At 39.4% G+C, this 20,456-nt stretch overlaps 1 protein-coding gene across 2 annotated transcripts in view; it reads left to right on the top strand.

Moving 5' to 3' along the window:
• The window catches only part of si:dkey-71l4.4, a 28,853-nt gene extending 12,225 nt beyond the window's left edge, over positions 1-16,628 (top strand). For both annotated transcript variants that reach the window (NM_001114315.2, NM_001442677.1), the window contains exons 5-12: positions 1,491-1,575; positions 2,231-2,426; positions 2,522-4,289; positions 7,798-7,971; positions 10,002-10,175; positions 11,889-12,062; positions 12,938-12,984; positions 13,285-16,628. In NM_001114315.2, the coding sequence (NP_001107787.2) occupies positions 1,491-1,575; positions 2,231-2,426; positions 2,522-4,289; positions 7,798-7,971; positions 10,002-10,175; positions 11,889-12,062; positions 12,938-12,984; positions 13,285-13,811 (3,145 nt within the window). In that variant the 3' untranslated portion in view covers positions 13,812-16,628. The remainder of the gene's footprint in view (positions 1-1,490; positions 1,576-2,230; positions 2,427-2,521; positions 4,290-7,797; positions 7,972-10,001; positions 10,176-11,888; positions 12,063-12,937; positions 12,985-13,284) is intronic.
• The last annotated feature ends 3,828 nt before the right edge of the window (positions 16,629-20,456 follow it).

Below are 20,456 nucleotides of genomic sequence, written 5' to 3'. Positions count from 1 at the left end.
CCTTCACAAGTCACCAGAAAACGTCAGGGCAATTGTGGATGCACCTGAACCTAAGAATACTACACAACTTTGTTCATTTTTGGGACCACTAAACTATTACAGTTGATTTATTCCAGATCTGGCATCAGTGTTGGCCGCTCTTAATGCTGTTTTGTTCTAAGAAAAATGTGGCTGTTGTCTCAGGAGTGCAAGGAAGTTTTTGGTGAAGCTAAGAGCTTGTTGCTGTCACAGGGTGTGTTGACACATTATGATCCCCATCTGCCAATCAGGTTGGCTTGTGGTGCCTCACCATAAGGCATAGGAGCTGTTATCTGCATCTTTCCAGATGGACAGGAAAAACCTAATCGCCTTTGCCTCAAAAACGCTGACTAAGGCAGAGCAAAATTATGCTCACATCGAAAGAAAGGCACTTGTTATTGCTTTTGGAGTACGTAAATTCTACCAAAACCTGTATAGGTGAAATGTATATTACTCATGGATTACTGTCCGGTTACAACCAACAAAAGCCATTCCACCCATGAATGCGTCAAGGTTTCAATGCTGGGCTTTGTTATTAACAGCTTATGATTAACACATCAGGTATCGAGATCATGCATCATTGTAATGCAGATGGATTATCGCGACTGTCTCTGCCCACTGCACCTCAAGTTAAACAAGACACAGTGGACTTACCTCAAATCAAACAACTGGTGGCTCTACATGTGCAGTGCGCAGATGTTTGTGGAGAGACAAGGACTGACCCAATCTTGTCACAAGTAATGAAGATGGTGACAACTGGACATTTTCCACACCTTAGGGATGCTAGTAAGGTTTTTGCCCCACATGTGAATAGAAAGGATGAGTTGACAATCCAACAAGGCTGTCTTATGTGGGGAAGGAGGGTAGTTATTCCTCCTAAATGCAATCCAGGGTGCTGCCTGAAATTCATACAGGACATCCAGGTGTCGTGCGAATGAAGGCAGTTATGTCTGGTGGTCAGGCATTGACACTCAAGTAGAACAGTTGTCAAACAACTGTCAGTCCTGCCAACAAACACTAAAAGCACCTGGACCTTCTCCCTTACACCCCTGGAAATGGCCAGAGTCTCCTTGGCAATGTATGCATGTAGACTATGCTGGTCCATTTGAGGGACAAACGTGTCTCGTAGTAGATGCTCACTCAAAGTGGCCTGAAGTGTGTGATGAACTTTTTTTGTTGGCTTTACTGTAGCTTGTGTAAAATAAACTGTAAATCAAACACTTCTTACTTTAATATCTCTATCAAAAAATATGTTCTACTCTCTGTAAAGTATTTTATATGCTTAATAGAATAATGACATTTCTGTAATTTCTCAACTAAATTTAATATGTAACTAATTACACAGGTAGCAAATCTGTCCACTGTCCCAACTGTCTCCTTATAATGAGCACATGTATTATTGTCAGTGTTTGTATATCTGTATTTCTTTTTGCCTCTAAGTGTATGATTACAGTAGTTTAATCTGTTAACAGTGTTGAATATGAGTCAGCAGATTCAGGAGACAAGACTTACAGGAGACACAAGAGCTTCACAGACAATCTCCAGTCCATCTTCCAGGTAGGAAAAACTCATTTTGATTCATAATTAAGATTCCTAATATTACAGACAAAATGGTAATTGAAAAAGATCCTGCTTCAGCAACACATTTTTATTGTTATTTTTCATTTATGATGTCTAAACAAAGACTTAATTTGAACTGTCAGTAAAAATCTAATAGACGTCTAACAATATTCCAAAACTATTACCAGACTAATCATCAAATAAGACAGACCTCACAATCAGCCTTGTTTTAGCTAAAGCATATTTTATCTATGTTTAGATGTCTATCAGACTTTTTTTAACCACACAAAAGGTTATGTTGTTTTTGTTCTCAGATTGCTTCTGTATGTAGGACTTCTTTCTTAAACATCTCATCCAAAGCTTCTGTTGTGTTTTGTTGTAATTTTTGCCTGTTGTAGATTTAAAATATCTTAAATCATTCAGCGTAGGGATATGGAAGTGTAATGTGCTCAAGACCTGCCTGAATCAATTGTAGCTGTGTGTTTATCTGAAAATAACATTTGAATATTCACCAGCTAATCAGAATCAAGCATTCAACAGACACTTAGTACAATGCATTATTATGTAATTGCAAATATTGAGTTGTTTGTGGACCTACATTGAATGTTTGTGAATGAATGGTTAAATATTGTTCTCTTGTCTTCAATCATAGAATCTTGAGACTGTAATAAACAGATTTCTGAAGAATGAACTGGAAAACTTTAGGAAAATCTTACAAGAAGAAAACAGTCAAGAGTTTGTGAAGGACTTTAATGAGAACAGAAGCATTATCACAGAAGCAGCTCTTGATCTCACACTCTTCTTCCTGAGAGAGATGAAGCAAGATCAAGCTGCTGATACTCTCCAGGGTAAGAGACTCATGACCATCTGTCAGACTGACACTTACTAATATAGCTGGAAAAGTCAAGACTAAATCTCTGTGTTTCTTTGCTCCTGTGTTTAGGTGAGCTGTTCTTCACTAATCAGCTTAAATGTAGCCTGAAGAAGAAATATCAAAGTGTGTTTGAAGGAATTGCTCAGCAAGGAGACTCCACACTTCTGAATAACATCTACACAGATCTCTATATCACTCAGGGTGCGAGTGAACAGGTCAACACTGAACATGAGATCAGACAGATTGAAGCTGCTTCCAGACGTCATCAGTCACTAGAGATACAGGTTGAATGCAAACATTTGTTTGAAGCAGCTGAACAAGACGAGCAGATCAGAACTGTCCTGACAAAAGGAGTTGCTGGCATCGGGAAATCAGTCTCTGTGCAAAAGTTTGTTCTGGATTGGGCTGAAGGGAAAGAAAATCAAGACATCAGCTTCATATTTCCTCTTCCATTCAGAGAGATGAACTTAAAGGAGAAAGAAAGACAAAGTTTAAAAGACCTCATAACTCAGTTTTTCCCAGAGACTAAAGGACTGAACCTTACAAGAAGCACACGATTCAAAGTCCTGTTCATCCTTGATGGATTGGATGAATGTCGTCTTCCTCTGAACTTTGCTGGTAATGAGACGTGTGGTGATGTATCTTCAGCAGTCTCTCTGGATGTTCTCCTGACGAACCTCATCAAGGGAAATCTGCTTCCTTCTGCTTTCATCTGGATCACCAGCAGACCAGCAGCTGCCAGTAAGATTCCTGCTGACTGTATCGACCGGCTGACAGAGATACGAGGATTCAATGATGCCCAAAAGGAGGAGTACTTCAGAAAGAGACTCACAGATCAGAATCAGGCCAGAGAAATCATTGATCACATTAAACAGTCAAAGAGTCTCTTTATTATGTGCCACATCCCAGTCTTCTGCTGGATTTCAGCCACTGTTCTCCAGAACATACTGAAACTGAAACACAGGGCTCATGCTGAAACACTGCAGGAATCTCCCAAGACTCTGACACAGATGTACACACACTTTCTCCGCTTTCAGATCCAGCAGAGCAGAAGAAAGTATGATGGAGAAAACACAGCAGATGTCTCCTGGAATCCAAAGCTCATCCTTTCACTGGGGAAACTGGCCTTCCAGCAGCTGGACAGAAACAATGTGATCTTCTATGAGAGCGATCTGAAAGACTGTGGCATTGACGTCTATAAGGCATCGGTGTACTCAGGCATGTGTACCCAGATCTTTAAGGAGGAGACGGGAATTATTCTTGGTACCATGTACTGCTTTCTTCACTTGAGCATTCAGGAGTTCATTGCAGCCCTTTATCAACATCTGATTCTAGACAATGACAAGACACGAGCAGAAAAAAGCAGAGATGAGTCCATGATTGATTTGCTGAAGACTGCAGTGGACAAGGCTCTGGAAAGTGAGAATGGACATCTGGACCTTTACCTTCGCTTCCTTCTCGGTCTGTCACTCCAGTCCAGTCGACAACTCTTACGAGGCCTGTTGACACAGCAGGATGACAGAGACCAGAGCAAAGAGGAAATAATTGCCTACATCAAGCAGAAACTTGAAGGGAATCTGTCTCCAGAGAGATCCATCAATCTGTTCTACTGTCTGAATGAACTGAATGATCAAACTCTGCTGAAACAGATTCAGTCTCACCTCAGTAGAGGAAGTCTGTCATCTGCTCGTCTTTCACCTGCCCAGTGGTCTGCTCTGGTCTTTGTGTTGTTGACCTCAGAGGAGGAGCTGGAGGAGTTTGAGCTTCAGAAATTCCAGAGATCAGACGAGTGTCTCATCAGACTATCAGCAGTCATCAAAACCTCCAAAAGAGCTCTGTAAGTCAAAGTGCTTCATTCTTTCATCTGTAGGAGTCCATCTATTATCCCAAAGATGAAACTAACAGCATGGTCAAAAGTTAAATAAATGTAAGCTTTTCTAGTGCTTCTGAAAAGCATTTTATTTATTATAATTTATTTATATTTGTTTTTTAGCTCTAATTTTAATCTGCCTCCAATTTTAAGTGATCCTAAAATGTAGCCTGTATTTCTAATTGTAAGAACGGATCACATTCATCATTTATGACTTAATTTAGAGTTTAGATTTATATCTGTTCCAATACTCTTCAGTTATGTGTTTACTAGGGACCAAACATCGCTCAGACTTTCACAGTCCGGGTTTTGCATGTCTTCTCACGGACAGTATGTGAACATCCTAAAGTTAGTCAGAGGATGTTGAGTTAGCTAATACTTAAATATTCTGGTTGCAAATTGCTCACTTCATCCAAGTTGACTTAGCCACTTCTAGACAACTTGCTAATTTCAGTGATTAGATGATTAAAGATCTCCATGCTGTCGTGTCAAAACGGCTCTGTACAGTCAAATGTGTCTCTAGAATCAAAAGTCTAACCATGTCACATCATAAAGGTAGCGCAGACTCCATGTAATCTACTGGATATAAATGATTTCAGCAGGTCGCACACCAGAAGTGTCGCTCGGCGTCGTGCAGCGCCTTGCATTTTAAAATTCCAAACATAGGTTTCTATCAGGGTACACACTGTCGCTGCAACTCGGCTTCTGTCGGCAGCGCCCAGCCACGACTCAGGTCGCAGTTCATATTTCAGCTGTGCCACAGAGCGCCATCTGATCAGTTTCATGTTAAATATTATGCGAATGTGCGCGTCTGGTGTGTAATACTTTATACTGGCATGTGTGCGCCGTGTTGCGGCGCTTCTGGTGTGCGACCTGCTTTAGGGTGCTTTCACACTAGCACTTTTGGTCTGCACCTGGGTTTGTTTGACGTCATAGTACAGTATGTTTAGCTAGTGTGAACATGTTTTCTGAACTCTGATGCGCACCCATGAACCGTACCTGAGTCCGCCTGAAAGAGGTGGTCTGGGCTACGGTTCATGCGAATTCTGGTACAGTTCACTTCTGATGTGAATGCAATTGTACCAAATAACGAAAGTGAACCGCCAACTGTACAACTAACTATCGTTCTCATAACGTTCGTTCGTGTATGTGTGTGTGTGTGTCACGTTTCGTATCTTGGTGACAAGTGTGACTGAGACAGGGCAAACACAGTGATACTCAGTGATGTTTGCTTGTCTCCTCCAAAAACAGCTCCTGCAGACACTGTGTGATGTTCTGAATGTTTATAACATGTTTGTGGCAGATAGACGCGAGTCGCTTACTGTATATCCAATACTAAACGACTCAGTAAAAGCAGAATGACTGCGATGTGCGGTGCTTGCTTGCGTCACCTTCACTTAGAAATGGTCGTAAACAAAACAGCAGCTTGATGACGCAATCGTACCTGGTTCAGAAGGAAAAAAGACAGCGTCAACACAAACCAACTGAGGAGGTGGCAAGGGGGGACAATCGAACTTGGGCACGGTCCAGGCAATTGAACCAAGTGTAAAAGCACCCTTAATGGAGAGTAAAGGTTTAGGAGAACTATCTCATAAGAAACCAGTAAGCCAGTAAATTACATTGTTTATTAGTGGAAATTGCACAAAAGTCAGCTATAAAATGAAACAGCACCCCAAAAGTTCTTCCTGGTGAGAGTTGAATGATCACACTGATGTTTTTTTTTTTTTTTTTTCATTCTGAAATGAATGAGTCCGCTCTGATTGGTCAGCTAATGTATTGTGCTGTGATATGCAGATCGGCTCCACGTCACCAGGAAAAGTGTCACGGCTCTACAAGCACACACTTTTGCGCTGTGTAAATCCTATCAGTCAGAGTAGCTGTTATCCGTATCAGTGTGAGCCTGAATCAGACAGAAAATGACACAGAGGACACAGCTGAAGCTCACGCCTGCTCTCTAAAATATCATCTGACAAGAGTCTTTCACATATATTCAGAATAAGCATGTGTGAGTCATATGAAACATTCTCATATCTTTTGCAGCATTGATTGGGCGGGTTTCATTAGCTTTTGGGCTGGAATCAGTCAGCTCCATCTGGCAACACTGATCTTTTGTGAGTTTATTATCTGAGATGAAGGATGCATTTAAAAAAACCTGTGTTAGGAGTTTAATAAAGAGTTGGGCTATTGGAACATCTGAAGGAAGCCATTTAATTGTGTTTTATTGACATTAAAACTATTAAATGCTAAAATCAGCAGATGTGCTCACTAATTAGTGAAGTTAAACCAGTCACTACAGTCAGATGTGCTTCTGTGATATATAGAATAACAGGTGAACAGCTGTCACTCATGTTAAGGGTATATTTTAATTGAGATCTATTTTATAAAATGGATATTTCTATAATACTGGTGAAACGTGTTTAATTGCATATTTATACATAGAGAAAGATGCTATGTGCATTTATTGAATTAATTATTTTGGTTTGCCGTGTCTGCGTCATGACGTCACCTCGCGCTTCAGTGGGTGACGCGGCCGTGATGTGCTTTATTCATAGTAAAGACACCATTGAAGAAGCCATCTCTGGACCGCTCTCTTTTTCACCTTTTTTTTTCTTTATCTTTATAAACTTCTTTACAGGTAAATGTAAATTAAGATGCACGTAACATTCTTTCGTTTATGTATAAACACTGTGTAGGGTGATATTAATGATTGATGGGTTGAATGCAGATCGTTTTATTCGACTTGGAGTATCACGAGGTTAGCATATCTGGAACACGTTAATATGAGTGCCTTGCGATTAGCGTGTTAGCCGCTACATGTGACCAAATACCAGTACTGTATGCCAACACAGTTTGTGTGTTTAAAATTGTAATGTTGTTACATGTTTGTAAGTTCTTCTAAACAGATACTTGTAGATAATTGATGTATACAGTGCCTGAGTTATACATAATGGTTAAACAAATTAACCCTGTTGATGCCTTTTCTTTCTAATGAAGTATCTCAGATACTGGATAGCAGTTTGTACAGTTTGTAGGGTTTAACATGTTGACATCCTAGATTTAATGTCATGACAATGTTATATATATATATATATATATATGGAGTTTATGTGTGCATTTTCAATAGCTTTTTCAATTTATGAGAATGTGTGCTTGTTGAACTGCATAGAAAGAGAGAGAGTTTAGCAAATAACTTTTTGATAATATTTACGTATTTCCTTTATTCTGAATTAGTGTGTGTGAACTCATTCATGTCTACATTTAGTGATCACAGGAAAGCAATAGCACTGTTATGTGTTGAGTTTTTGTTATAGTCTTATGCTTTAAAAATTCATTCATAGTAAAGACACCATTGAAGAAGCTATCTCTGCATCGTTCTCTTTTTCACTTTTTTTCTTTATCTTTATAAACTTCTTTACAGGAGTATTAGAAGTATTAGGAGTATCTTTACAACATATTGTGTTTGTCCTCTACACAGGCTACAGGGCTGTTATCTTACTGTTCGGTCCTGTGAGAGTTTGTCTTCAGCTCTACAATCCTCAAACTGTGTGCTGAGAGAGCTGGACCTGAGTAACAATGACCTGCAGGATTCAGGAGTGAAGAAGCTCTCTGATGGACTGAAGAGTCAACACTGTAAACTGGACACACTGAGGTAAATGATTCTCCACTCTACAATAACTACAGTCAGACAGTTTCATATTGTGTTACCAAATGTGGAGCCCCTTTCAGGTAAATTGGCACAAGAATAATAAAAAGGGATGCAGGGATGTGATTTTATTCGTTTCTGCACATTGATAATGATTATATGATCATATCTAGGAGTTGACTCTGAATAAAAAAGACAAATCTATTTAAATGTAAGCTATCGGTGATACTTGTGGATCCAGGCTGTCTGTAGAACGAGTTTTCTCCACTGCGTCTGTCATGGGTCAGCTGTGATCAGCGCAGTCATCAGCATCATCATCTCTGTAGAGGAACACGATGACCAATCACAGGTGTTTAAGAACTCGCTCAACAGTGTTTAAAAAGCAAACAGGAATAATTAATCAATGACAAGTCAATACAATGTTTATTTATAAAGTGCTTTTAAAGACAACAAGTGTTTACCAAAGTGTTGAACAAGCGTGCACCATATAAACAAAGGACACATAAAGGACACAAGACTTAACACAAGAAGACAAGAGTATTGTTGAACTCCAGCATAACACTGTATGACAACACTTCAGATGACTGATCTAGAGCCTGCAGCTAATCAATCTGACAGATTCTGGAGCACATTACAGCTCTAAAGAGCATTTAAATGTTGAATGATCTTATACAAAACAAATACATTTATAGAGAGGCTATATAAGTATATCATTTCACTCACCTGGGAAACGGAGGCCACATGAACGGTTTGTGAAGTGCACACAGCATGCCATATCATCTGATACTTGTAGGAGACAATTCCAAAAGACAACTGACTGTGTAAAGCCGCATAAACAACACAAAAATACATCGAGTTCAGCAGCTAATCAGCCGGAATCAGCTAAGGTGAGGAGACGGAGACCAGCGAGACCTAGCTGTCACTCAAGTGGCCACGCCCTTAATTATGCAGACTTAATATCACCTAATACAAAGGAAACGGATGAGTCATAAAAAACATCACCCCCTCACAGTTATCATGAAGGCTAATATTAGCCATATGAACCAAAACACCTTTATTCTGCTGTAAAGTCGGCCATTTTAACAGTGGGCTCAATAGAAATCTGCTGTATATGGAGCCAGGACTAGTGGGGTTTCCATGAATTGCAGTTGCAGGTACTTCTGTGTTAGCTTCATGAGGGAGAGTGGGAGTTTACTGCTTGGTCATTGCTCTACTTATTTACTCAGTGCTATAGCTGAGCACCGTGCACTGTAGCACCATCTACAACAGTAAATCTACACTGCAGAATTCAGTGTTAAATATTAGACATTATTTATAAAGACAGACAGGCCTACAGAATTATCATTAGAGTGTATGAACGTGAATAGCAGCTGATGTTTTTGATAACGGCCACAAAACTTGATGCTGAACGCTGTGAGTTTGTGTCAGGATGATGATACATGAGCCGACTTTATGAGCAATGTTGTACAGTATTACAGGACGTGATGCTGCTTGGCTTCTTTCATAAAATTGGCAACAAACATTTTACATACAAATTGTAAATGTAGGTTAGTTTATAATATTGTATCAATAGTATGAGAGGACTAGTTACCTACCTATCTCACTCACTATCCTTCAGCTTAGTCCCTGATTTATCAGGGGTTCCTACAGCAAAATGAACCCCCAATTATTCCAGCATATGTTTAACACAGCAGATACCCTTCCGGCTGCAACCAAGTACTGGGAAACACCCATTCACACACACACTTATACACTACTGCCTATTTTAGTTACCTATTATTCCCCTATACTGTGTGTATTTGGACTGTGGTTGAAACTGCTACGTTTTACTTTTTAAAAAAAAAGTGTACTTTTTTAAAAGTGTAGTCAGTTCTTCTACTTTTACCAGAGTCATTTTAAACATGAGTATCTGTACTTCTACTTAAGTAACGGATGTGTGTACTTTTGCCATCTCTGCTACAGTCAGATGTGCTTCAGAATATTAAACACACCACATCAACAATATTCAATCAATATTGTGTTTGTCCTCTACACAGACTACAGTTCTGTAATCTCACTGTTCAGTGTTGTGAGAGTTTGTCTTCAGCTCTACAATCCTCAAACTGTGTGCTGAGAGAGCTGGACCTGAGTAACAATGACCTGCAGGATTCAGGAGTGAAGCTTCTCTCTGATGGACTGAAGAGTCAACACTGTAAACTGGACACACTGAGGTAAATGATTCTCCACTCTACAATAACTACAGTCAGACAGTTTCATATTAGAGCTCTTCATGCTTGAACATGTTAACCCTGGGTGATACTAAACCCCAGATAACAGGAATTATGGTTTATCAGTGATTGTGTTTCACACTGCTCATACTATACCTGTAGTTAACCCTCAGGGGTCTGAGGTGATTTTGGGACCCCTGAGATGTTTTGACATGCCCTGACATCTGTTTTGTAGAAATAAATATTATGTGTGGTTAGTAGGTTTTAGAGAAACAAATGTAGCTGAAATAAGATCCATAAACCAGACTGAATGTGCCTGAACAAGAGTTTAGAGTAAGCAGTCTTGTAGACTAGAATATTTACTGCACAATTATGTGAAATTATTCTGTTCTCTCATTCAGAGAAAACATTACAATGATCTACATTTTGTTAAGTGTGTTTTGGGTGATCTCAGCTGTATGTGTGAGTGACAATGCTCATGAATAATTCACACCTGAGAGACAACAGACACTCCCCCACTCACCCATCAAGGGCAGTGTACAGCAATGTCCATCTGCAGAAGCTAGCCCAAACTCAATGCTTGTTGTGTTACTGCTGTGTGACCATGTAAACACTCTGGGTAAACAATATACAGTGCTCAGCATATATAAGTACAGCCCTCACTAATCTCTCTTTTACATTCATAATTTAATAGGAAGCTCTACAGTATTATATTTGTGCATATACAATAGATTAGCCAAATCTGGAGCTCATCTAACAAAATAATTCATGATAACAGTGTAAAAACTAGTGCACTCATATTTATGTGTTATAGAAAAATATTAAATACAAAATTAAACAGAGGAAAAATCAAGAGAAGCAAAACAATAAAAAAAAGGCGAAATTTTGTAGGGTTTTTGCAATATTTATTTTAATTGTATTATGTTATATATTATTATTATGTTATTATATTGTATTATCTTTCAATTTCGAAATGTGTTTTGCTGACTATATGAATGTCATGAATAAATCAGTTTAATAAATGTGTTCTGTTTAAATGCAGCAGAATACACTGCCTATATTGACTGAGAAATGGAGGAAAGTCTTGGTTTTCAGAATGGGCTGTCCTCCATTATGCTGAGCGCTGTATGTGACTTATACAGCCGCACATATAATATATATTTGAAATGGTGTAAAACGTGTTCGCCAAACTCTCTTGTGCATTAATCCAGCATTTAATAATCATTTCTGAATGAGTCTGAGACACTGAAGTAGAGGAATGACAAACGCTTTAAACACAAGAATAAATCAGATTTAAACATGAAAAACAATTACTGTAAATCTAAATCATATTTGAAGAGCTTTAATATAGATTTCACTAATGGTTGCAGTCTCAGTTCACTGTTTGAAAACTTTACCAGGTTGTGTCTGTCTGTGGGTGTCAACATTCAACATTTCTGTGTGAACAGCCCTTAAGTCTTACCAGATGTGGAGCCCAAATGTGCTGGGTAATATTTTGCTTATATTGATATGAACTTCTACAGATGATGTCGAGTCCTTGTTGAGTGTGTGAGTGTGTGTGTGTGTGTGCTGATGTGATCAATAAGGAGAGCTGATCAGGATGTGTGTGTTCATCACTGCTGTTGACATGAGCAGAAACAGCAGTCAGCATCTTCACAACACAAAGAGATGTGTGATTGTCCAACTGTGTGATGTGGACTATTGCTGTGTTTGTAGATTGTCTGGCTGTATGGTGACAGAGGAAGGCTGTGGTTTTCTGTCTTCAGCTCTGACTTCAAACCCCTCACACCTGAGAGAGCTGGATCTGAGCTACAATCATCCAGGAGATTCAGGAGTCAAGCTGCTCTCTGAACAACTGGAGGATCCAAACTACACACTGGACAAACTCAAGTATGTGGAGCAGCACTGATGTCGTAGCGCTGAATGCTCTTAACTCTTTCCTGACAGACATTTTCATTTATTTGTTTTTGTGAGTTTTACTTAATTGTGACAGCCCTCTGAATAATCTTTAGGCAGGAATATCTGACCATATTATATATTAAAGAATCATCCTGCTTTCAGACAACAAACAGGTTTAATCTATTTTCTCAATCATCTGTTTGTGTTTTATACACACTTAACTGCAGGAACAAGATGTATAGTATATAGCACACACACACACACACACACACACACACACACACACACAGCACTAGTGTTTGTCGTTGAGCTCCACAGTGAATCAGATTTGTCATCACAGTTGTGAATGTGTAAATGAGTGATTCCAGCAAGTCTCATATCACTAATCACACACTCTCAGCTCAGAATGATGGAGTTCTGAGTCTGTTTGGAGATGATGAAGAGGCATTTGACAGAAGATGAAGATCTCCATCATATTTCAAGTCATTTAACACTGAATTCTGCTTTATTATTGTGCTGCGCTTTTGTCAATTGATCATTGAATGAATCCTTCAGTCTTTATATCTGTCTGTTTCTGTGTTTCCATTCTGTTTTCTGTTTCCACATCTGATCTAAAAGCTCTGTGTGTCATTCAGAAGCTGATTTGACAGCTCCACACACACTCATGTTGTTTTACTGCAGTTATTAATGCACTGAGATCAGCCAATCCCAATCCAGCATTCAGCACACACTCCACATGTCTTATTGTGTGTGTGTGTGTGTGTGTGTGTGTGTGTGTGTGTGTGTGTGTGTGTGTGTGTGTGTGTGTGTGTGTTATAAGCTGATGTTTGTGTACTGACTGAATGTAAATCTGTGTGTGTTTACAGTCTGGATCATGGAGGAGAGACGAGGATTACAGCAGGACCACGCAAATGTAGGACCACACACACACACACACACACACACACACACACACACACACTCTCTCTCTCGCTCTCTCACACACACTCACTCACACACACACACACACACACACACACACACACACACACTCTCTCTCTCGCTCTCTCACACACACTCACTCACCAACACACACACACACACACACACACACACACACACTCTCTCTCTCGCTCTCTCACACACACTCACTCACACACACACACACACACACACACACACACACACACACACACACAGCTGTGGTTGTAAATGTGTGTGTTCTTGTGTTCAGATGTCTGTTTCCTCACTCTGGATCCAAACACAGCACACACTCGACTCATTCTGTCTGAGGAGAACAGAGAGGTGAAGAGTGTGAGAGAGAATCAGCCGTATCCTGATCATCCACACAGATTTGATGGTTATCCTCAGGTGTTGTGCAGAGAGAGTGTGTGTGGACGCTGTTACTGGGAGATTGACTGGAGTGGAGATGCTGGTGTGCGTATATCAGTGTCATATAAGAGCATCAGGAGGAAGGGAGGAGGTGTTGAGTGTGTGTTTGGAAATAATGCTCAGTCCTGGAGTTTGTTCTGCTATTCCTCCAGATTCACATTCTGGCACAATAACACACAGACTGATCTCCCAGTGGAGGCGCTCAGCAGGAGAATAGGAGTGTTTGTGGATCACAGTGCAGGAACTCTGATCTTCTACAACATCTATAGAGACACAATGAGCCTCATCCACTCAGTCCAGACCACATTCACTGAGCCGCTCTGTGCTGGCTTCTGGGTTAATTATGGATCATCAGTGAAACTGAGCTGAAGACTGACGAGAGATTTACCCAGAATCCTCTGCAGGAGCAGTCAGCAGCAGTGTGTGTGTGTGTGTGTGTGTGTGTGTGTGTGTGTGTGTGTGTGTGTCTGTGTCTGTGAGTGTGTGTGTGTGTGTGTGTGTGTGATGCATGTGTGTAAGAGAAAGAGTGTGCGTGTGTGTGTGTGCGCAGGTTTACTATTGTTTGTGCATGTGTGTGCGTGTTCACTGCTGCGTGTCTGTGTGTGTGTGTGAGTGTGTGAGTGAGAGAGATTTGATTTTGATTTTAATTGCAGTTATTGAGTGATTGTTCATCTCATTTCCACATGTGTTATTATTGACATCAGTTGATTTATAAAGCAATTCTTGATTGATGACAGACACAGTCCAGCATCACAACACCATTCACACTCAACAACAGTCACTGCATTTGTCAAGTTACAGTCATTAAATCCTCAACACTTCTAGATGTTCTCCTGTGTTTAATAATAGATGCAGTGTTTTGTTCATGTCTTTGTTGATTTCATTTCTCCTAGAAACACAGATTGCTCATTTTGCTCGGTCAATAAGAACTGAATTAGTGGACATTTGTATTTCTGCATTTGCTTTACTGAAAGCCTCAAATAAAAACCTGTTTTGAACAGAAATGAGGCATTGGTGAAAATAAAGCAGTCAGGATATTAAACAGTGGAGAAAGTCTCGTACACTCTGTAAAACAATGAACAATAGTTTCTCTCTCTGGACAAAATGGACACGTCTCACTGATATTAGGGCTCATTTGTGTTCACAGCTACAGCAGCATGTAATATTCTCCACTGCAAGTGTCCTCCTCTTCTCATCAATGCTGCTTTATAGATCATTCTCCATTCTGCTTTCATGACTTCTTCTACTGCCAGTGTGTTTCTCCATACCATGTCAGTTCTGTCTTTTAAAATGTGCTTGTTATTTATTTCCACAATATCTCTGTCAAATATTTCACCTTCGGCTGAACTAACATCAGCACTTTCATTACAACACAGCGATGGACTATTATCCCCAACATCTCCAACAACAGCTTCAATTCTGATATCAGGGAAAACTCCTCGTCATCTGGGATAAAAAGATCCCGACTAGAACTCTCCAGCAGTGTTTTTCATTCAACATCACACTCAGTTTATCTCAGAGTTCCTGTGCAAACCTTACTGATCCTATTCCCATACATTTAGCAAGATTCACTCAGTCCAGTGTCTGCTTCGTCAACAATGTCTCTCAATCGTGGCATTGTTTTGGATACTGATATGTCCATCAATCCTGGAGTGTCATCTCCTGACAAAAACCACCGGCTCTTCTAGACTCTTGGGCCCAAACAATAGTCTCTGGATGACCTGCAGTCTATACGCTGCTCCTCTACTCACAAGATCAACCAAGCCTTGACCTCCTTCATCTCTTGGTGAGAAGAGAACACTTTGAGGGATCCAATGTAGGTTGTCCCAGAACAAATTGACCATCTCTCTTTGAAGATTCGGTAGTAAACCAATAGGGGGGTCTCCACACGCCAGCTTGTGCCATATAGAGGATCCAGCAAGCTGTTAACTATAAGTGTGCGGCCTCTATACGATAACTGGGGAAGTAACCATTTCCATTGTTGTAGAAGTCTTTGGATTTTCTCAAGCGTGCCATTCCAGTTCTTCTGAACACAGTCATCTTCACCAGAGGTATTTCAAGCCTCCTTTCTTCCATGTCAAACCTCCAGGTAACTTGGGAGGGACACCGCTCCAGCTGCCCACAAGCAGGGCTTCACTCTTTCCCCAGTTGACTTTAGCAGAGGAGATCTTCTGAAAATCACTTACAATAAAATCCAGTTTCTGAATATCTTCCGGATTCGATATGAAACAACAACATCATCAGCACAAGCAGAAAGATGCAGAGAAACGTCACAATGAGGAACACACACACCCTTTATCTCAGAGCTTAGTTTATTCAGCACAGGTTGGATAGGCAGTGTGTACAACATCCCCGACACAGCACATCCCTGTCTAACTCCTCTCTGTACTGTAAAAGCAGCGCTCAGACCACCGTCGACTTTTAATACACTTTGAATGTCTCTGTACAAAACATTGATCATATTTACAGAAGCTGGGCTCAAACCAAACATTTCTAAAAGCTTTATTAAATATTCATGTTGTATACGGTCAAACGCTTTCTCTTGCTCTAAAGAGATCAGTCCACAATTAACACCCAATTACTTCTAAAACATCTCTAACCAAATAAATATAGTCAAAAACTGATCTATTCGCTATACAATACTGTTGATCTTGGTGTATTACTTGACCTATTACCTTACTCAATCGTGTAGCTGATGCCTTTGACAGTATTTTATAATGGGTGCAGTAAAGTGATGCTGGTCTCCAGTTGCTTCTTCTTTGCAAGTCTCCTTTATTGGGAACACAGTAATTACAGCTCTTCTGCAGCTTAATGGGAGTAAACCTTTATTCAAACTGTCATCAAGAACCAAAAGAACAGCATCACCTATCACAGACCACAAAGATTTACAGAAATCTACTGGGATTCATCAATAGCTGGAGTCTTTCCACTTCCCATACTCATTACCGCTGTGTATAATTCACTCTGTGACGATGAGAGCTCAAGCATGGCATTAGAGTCTTCATCAGTGTTTGGGAGATCTTTAACTTCTATATGATCTGTATAATTGTGAATAAAAGTGAACATCATGTTTACGTATGTCACTGGATTATAAAGTTCCTCTCCTGCATTATTGTTTAGTGAATGAATAATTCCACTTTGGCCATTTTTCTGTTCTAGACTAATAAAGCTTAGAAGGAGCCTCCATTTGTGTGATGTTTATTAAACCTGAATGAATGAATGCTCCTTGTGCTTTCACTCCTCAAAAATCAGCCAGCAAATCTGTGTTTGATTTCCGGGTTTCAGATTGATCACTGCTTGTAGCTGCTGTTGTGTTAAACAGGTCTGTTAGTTCATCCTCTAGTTTCTTCATGGATTCAGGAACTCCTTTAGTGACATTAAAAGTATTTTCTTGGCATAATTGTTTAATGTGAATCTTGCCACAATCCCACCATTGCTGCAGTGAAGAATAAAGATGTTTTTCTTCTTTAAAAGTCCTCCAAAAAAAGAAAAGATTTCAATAAATGTCTCATCTTTTAAAAGGGACGTATGAAAATGCCAATAGGCACTCCTAATCTCCACAGAATGAACAATTATAGTACAAATAACAGAAGAGTGATCTGAAAACCCAACAGGAATTATTGTACAATCTTTGACACAATCTGCTTGAAAATGAAACATGTCAAATCTATCAAGCCTTGCCATTGAAATAAAATGATTCTTACTATGTGCCCAAGTGTGCTGTCTATTTTCATGATGATCATTCCTCCACACATCGCATAAATCAAACACTCTTACTCATTGTGGAAGCACTTTTAGTGAAGCAGGATGTGTTTCTGAGTGATTTGGATCTCTCTTCTCATTCTCTGTGCTGTTCAAATGAAAAACTCTTCTGATTTGATATCTTTAAGGACAGCACTAAAAGCATTGGAGAAATCTATTCTTTCATCTGCTTTTGTAGGAGCGTAAATATTTAAAAAAGTCATTAAAATATTCTCAAGTTTTGCTTTAATTTGTAATAAACGTCCTTTGACTATTTCTTTCTCTCCACATAGAATTGGTGAAAACTGCTGTGAAAGCAATAGAGCTCCTCCTCCACTATTAGAGGACATGTGACTCATGAACACTTGAGCATCTCATTCTGTTCTCCAGTCTATTTCATTAAATAAAGCACTCTGAGACTCTTGAATGAAGGTAACATCAATACGTTTCATCTTTATAAACTCAGACAGACACATTCTCTTCTGACTGTTTCTAGCAGCATTCAAGTGTAGAGCTCCAATCTTAATGTCTCTCATAAATGATAGAAACAGTCAAAAACAGAAGAAGCTATCACACCATGTCCTGTTCTTCATCTTCACGCATTTGTTTTCTCATTTTTATCATGGATTTTCTAAGACGGTACACTTCCTGATCACAGAAAGCTCCTTCCTTCATGCACCTCTTTACATCTCTTATAAGAGCAGATGGATCTGGACAATAGTCTTCAGCTTCAGTCTCTTTGTTTCTCTTGAAAGCGGAGTTAGTTGTTCAGTGTTGTACACCACTGGCTGCTCTTCATCCTCATTTAGTGATGAAGAAAAGAGCAGCCTGAATCATTGGAGTCTGAAGAATCGCTGTCAATGTCTGAAACTGCACTTTCAGTCTCGCTCTTGTCTTCTTTGGCCTGTGTTATTGTCGTCTTACCTCTGTCTTTTCTCCTTTTTATTGGAGCTTTGAAAAATGTCTCAGTTTGCATTTCCGCTTCATTTCCAGCCTCGTTGCTTTTTCCAGTGACTGCTATATTTTCTGTCAATACTGGCGTAACAATGTGACCTTTCATGCCATCTATCTCAGAATTAACTGAAGCAGGTACAACAGAAGCGCCTGCAACAATTTCAGCCAGAGTCAATGTATTTGATTCAGACTCTACTGCAGCCTCAGAGACTGGAGCATCAGCAGAAGATGCCACAGTCTCTGCAGCAGTGCAGCATCTACCTGCTTTCAATCTGAGTGTTTTCCTAAGGCACTGAACACGACTCTTCCAAACACCGAACATGCGCTCGACTAAAGCCCTTGTGCGCATGTGAGCCTGGCTGTAGCTGAAACCCTTCTGGGCATGCCCACTGTCACCAAGCAAAACTCCATTATGATCTCTTCTGTCAAACTGAGTATACAGAGATGAGCTGAGGAGGATCATGAGTTGCACATTTCCACCATGCAGCAACGTTTGAAAACTCTAACTGGGGAGTTCATACACCTTGGGCATTGATGGAAACCCAGTTCTTTTGGTTCCTGTATTCCTCCGCATCTGGAGTAGAGGGACGCTTAATGGGAATATGGGTTCCCTCTATGCAACCGATGACTCCTGGAACATTTCTATATTCATTGAACAGTACCTTGTAGTTAGCCTGGGTTCCAGCATCAGGGTGGTTTACGTGATGTGCTTTAAATTCACAAATGGTTTACTTTATGCATCTCGAACACTTAATTCATCAAAACCTTGCACTGGGTCACTTCTGTCTGCAAGAACTTGCCTGGCTGGTGGAAAGCGCTGATCATCATTGACATAGTCCAGGTAATCCATGTGTCGTCCAAATGAAATGAATCTGAAGTTAAACCTGCCTCCTGATAGATTTAATTTAAGCCTCAGATTAGTCCTGAAGTTGCTCTAGTGTTCCTCCAGGAAATCAGCCTGTTCAGTTCTGGACTAGACTAAGTCTTAGACTTTTAAAACCGTGACAGAGAAAGCACATTTCTGTTAGTCTGATCTAAATGGCCATTTCAGTCTAGGACTACGCTTAATCTTGGTCCAGGAAACCACCTCTTAATAAAGTGAAGGAAAGCCATGTTTAAATATTACAGATATATATTAGCCATGCAATGATTTATGTGTTAGATTTGTAAAATGAGTCAGACACTATTATTAAATGACTGTTTCAGTTGTGATTACACTAAACTATTCTGGTTTCTCGTGATCTCCTTATTATATTTCAGTGTTCTGTAAATTGATCATTATAACTGATTAAGATAATCTTGTTTATGGATTGTGAACTAAAACTCTTACACTATTTGGGAAACATCACATTCACTAAACACAATGTGCTAACTGATCCTGAATCTGTCAACTCTTTTTCACCCATCTAAAGGTTTTAATCATTCCCTGATTTCAATACAGAGTTACTGTAAAGATCTATTCAGATGATTAAGTTATCTGTATTTAATTTAACATTCCCTTTTATAATGATTTGTGTATAACTATGCATTTACTTATGTTATTTCTCATTAAACAAATAATAAAAAGAACAAATAAATAAATAAAAGCCGCTAAGTAAGATTTTTTACTGATAATAATAAATCATTTGTCACAACCAAAACACATCAACCCCGTTTTCCAGCTTCTGAGGGAAATTATTCATATTTTTATTGAATTTTTATCCTGAATTTTGAAAAATGACCATAACAAATAGTATTAAACATCTGTACTGTAATAGCGAGTATCGATAAACAGATAAATTGATTAAAATAAGAGTCTGAAAACACCTTCAGAAATAGAGAGATAACACATGTACATTAAAATTATGTGTTGCAAACAATAAATAAAAGACAAACTACAACATTTGAACTGAATGTAATGCTGTTTAATGGTTTTCTTGATTTGTCCTCTGGTTAAACATTATTCATTTATATAGAAATCTCTAATCTTATTTTAAAGGTTGAACATTGCTGTAAATATTCATCAGAGACCTCTCAGATTTCATCTTTAATACCTTCTCAAAATCTTCCATCAACACACTCGTCTTCAGGACACGCCCACAGTCAGGAGAATCTCATGAATATTCATGTCAGTGTCACTCTGTGGAGCCAGTAATATTTCAGGATACACCTGTAGATCACACAGGTGTGTTTTAGTGAAGTGAAAGAGTGAAAGAGCTCAGATTGTGTTCCTGCTGCACAAGAGCGTCTGTACTTCTGCATGTGAGTTTAACACTTCTACATTACGCTGATTTGTGGAGATGATGAAGGGTTTATATGTGTGAGTGTGATTTAAATGTC

Source organism: Danio rerio, chromosome 4 (genome assembly GCF_052040795.2).
Source record: "Danio rerio strain M-AB ecotype USA chromosome 4, GRCz13ab, whole genome shotgun sequence".
In the NCBI taxonomy this organism is placed as follows: Eukaryota; Metazoa; Chordata; class Actinopteri; order Cypriniformes; family Danionidae; genus Danio; species Danio rerio.
The sequence above is the reverse complement of the archived record's forward strand: the minus strand, read 5'-3'. Positions and strand labels throughout refer to the sequence as shown.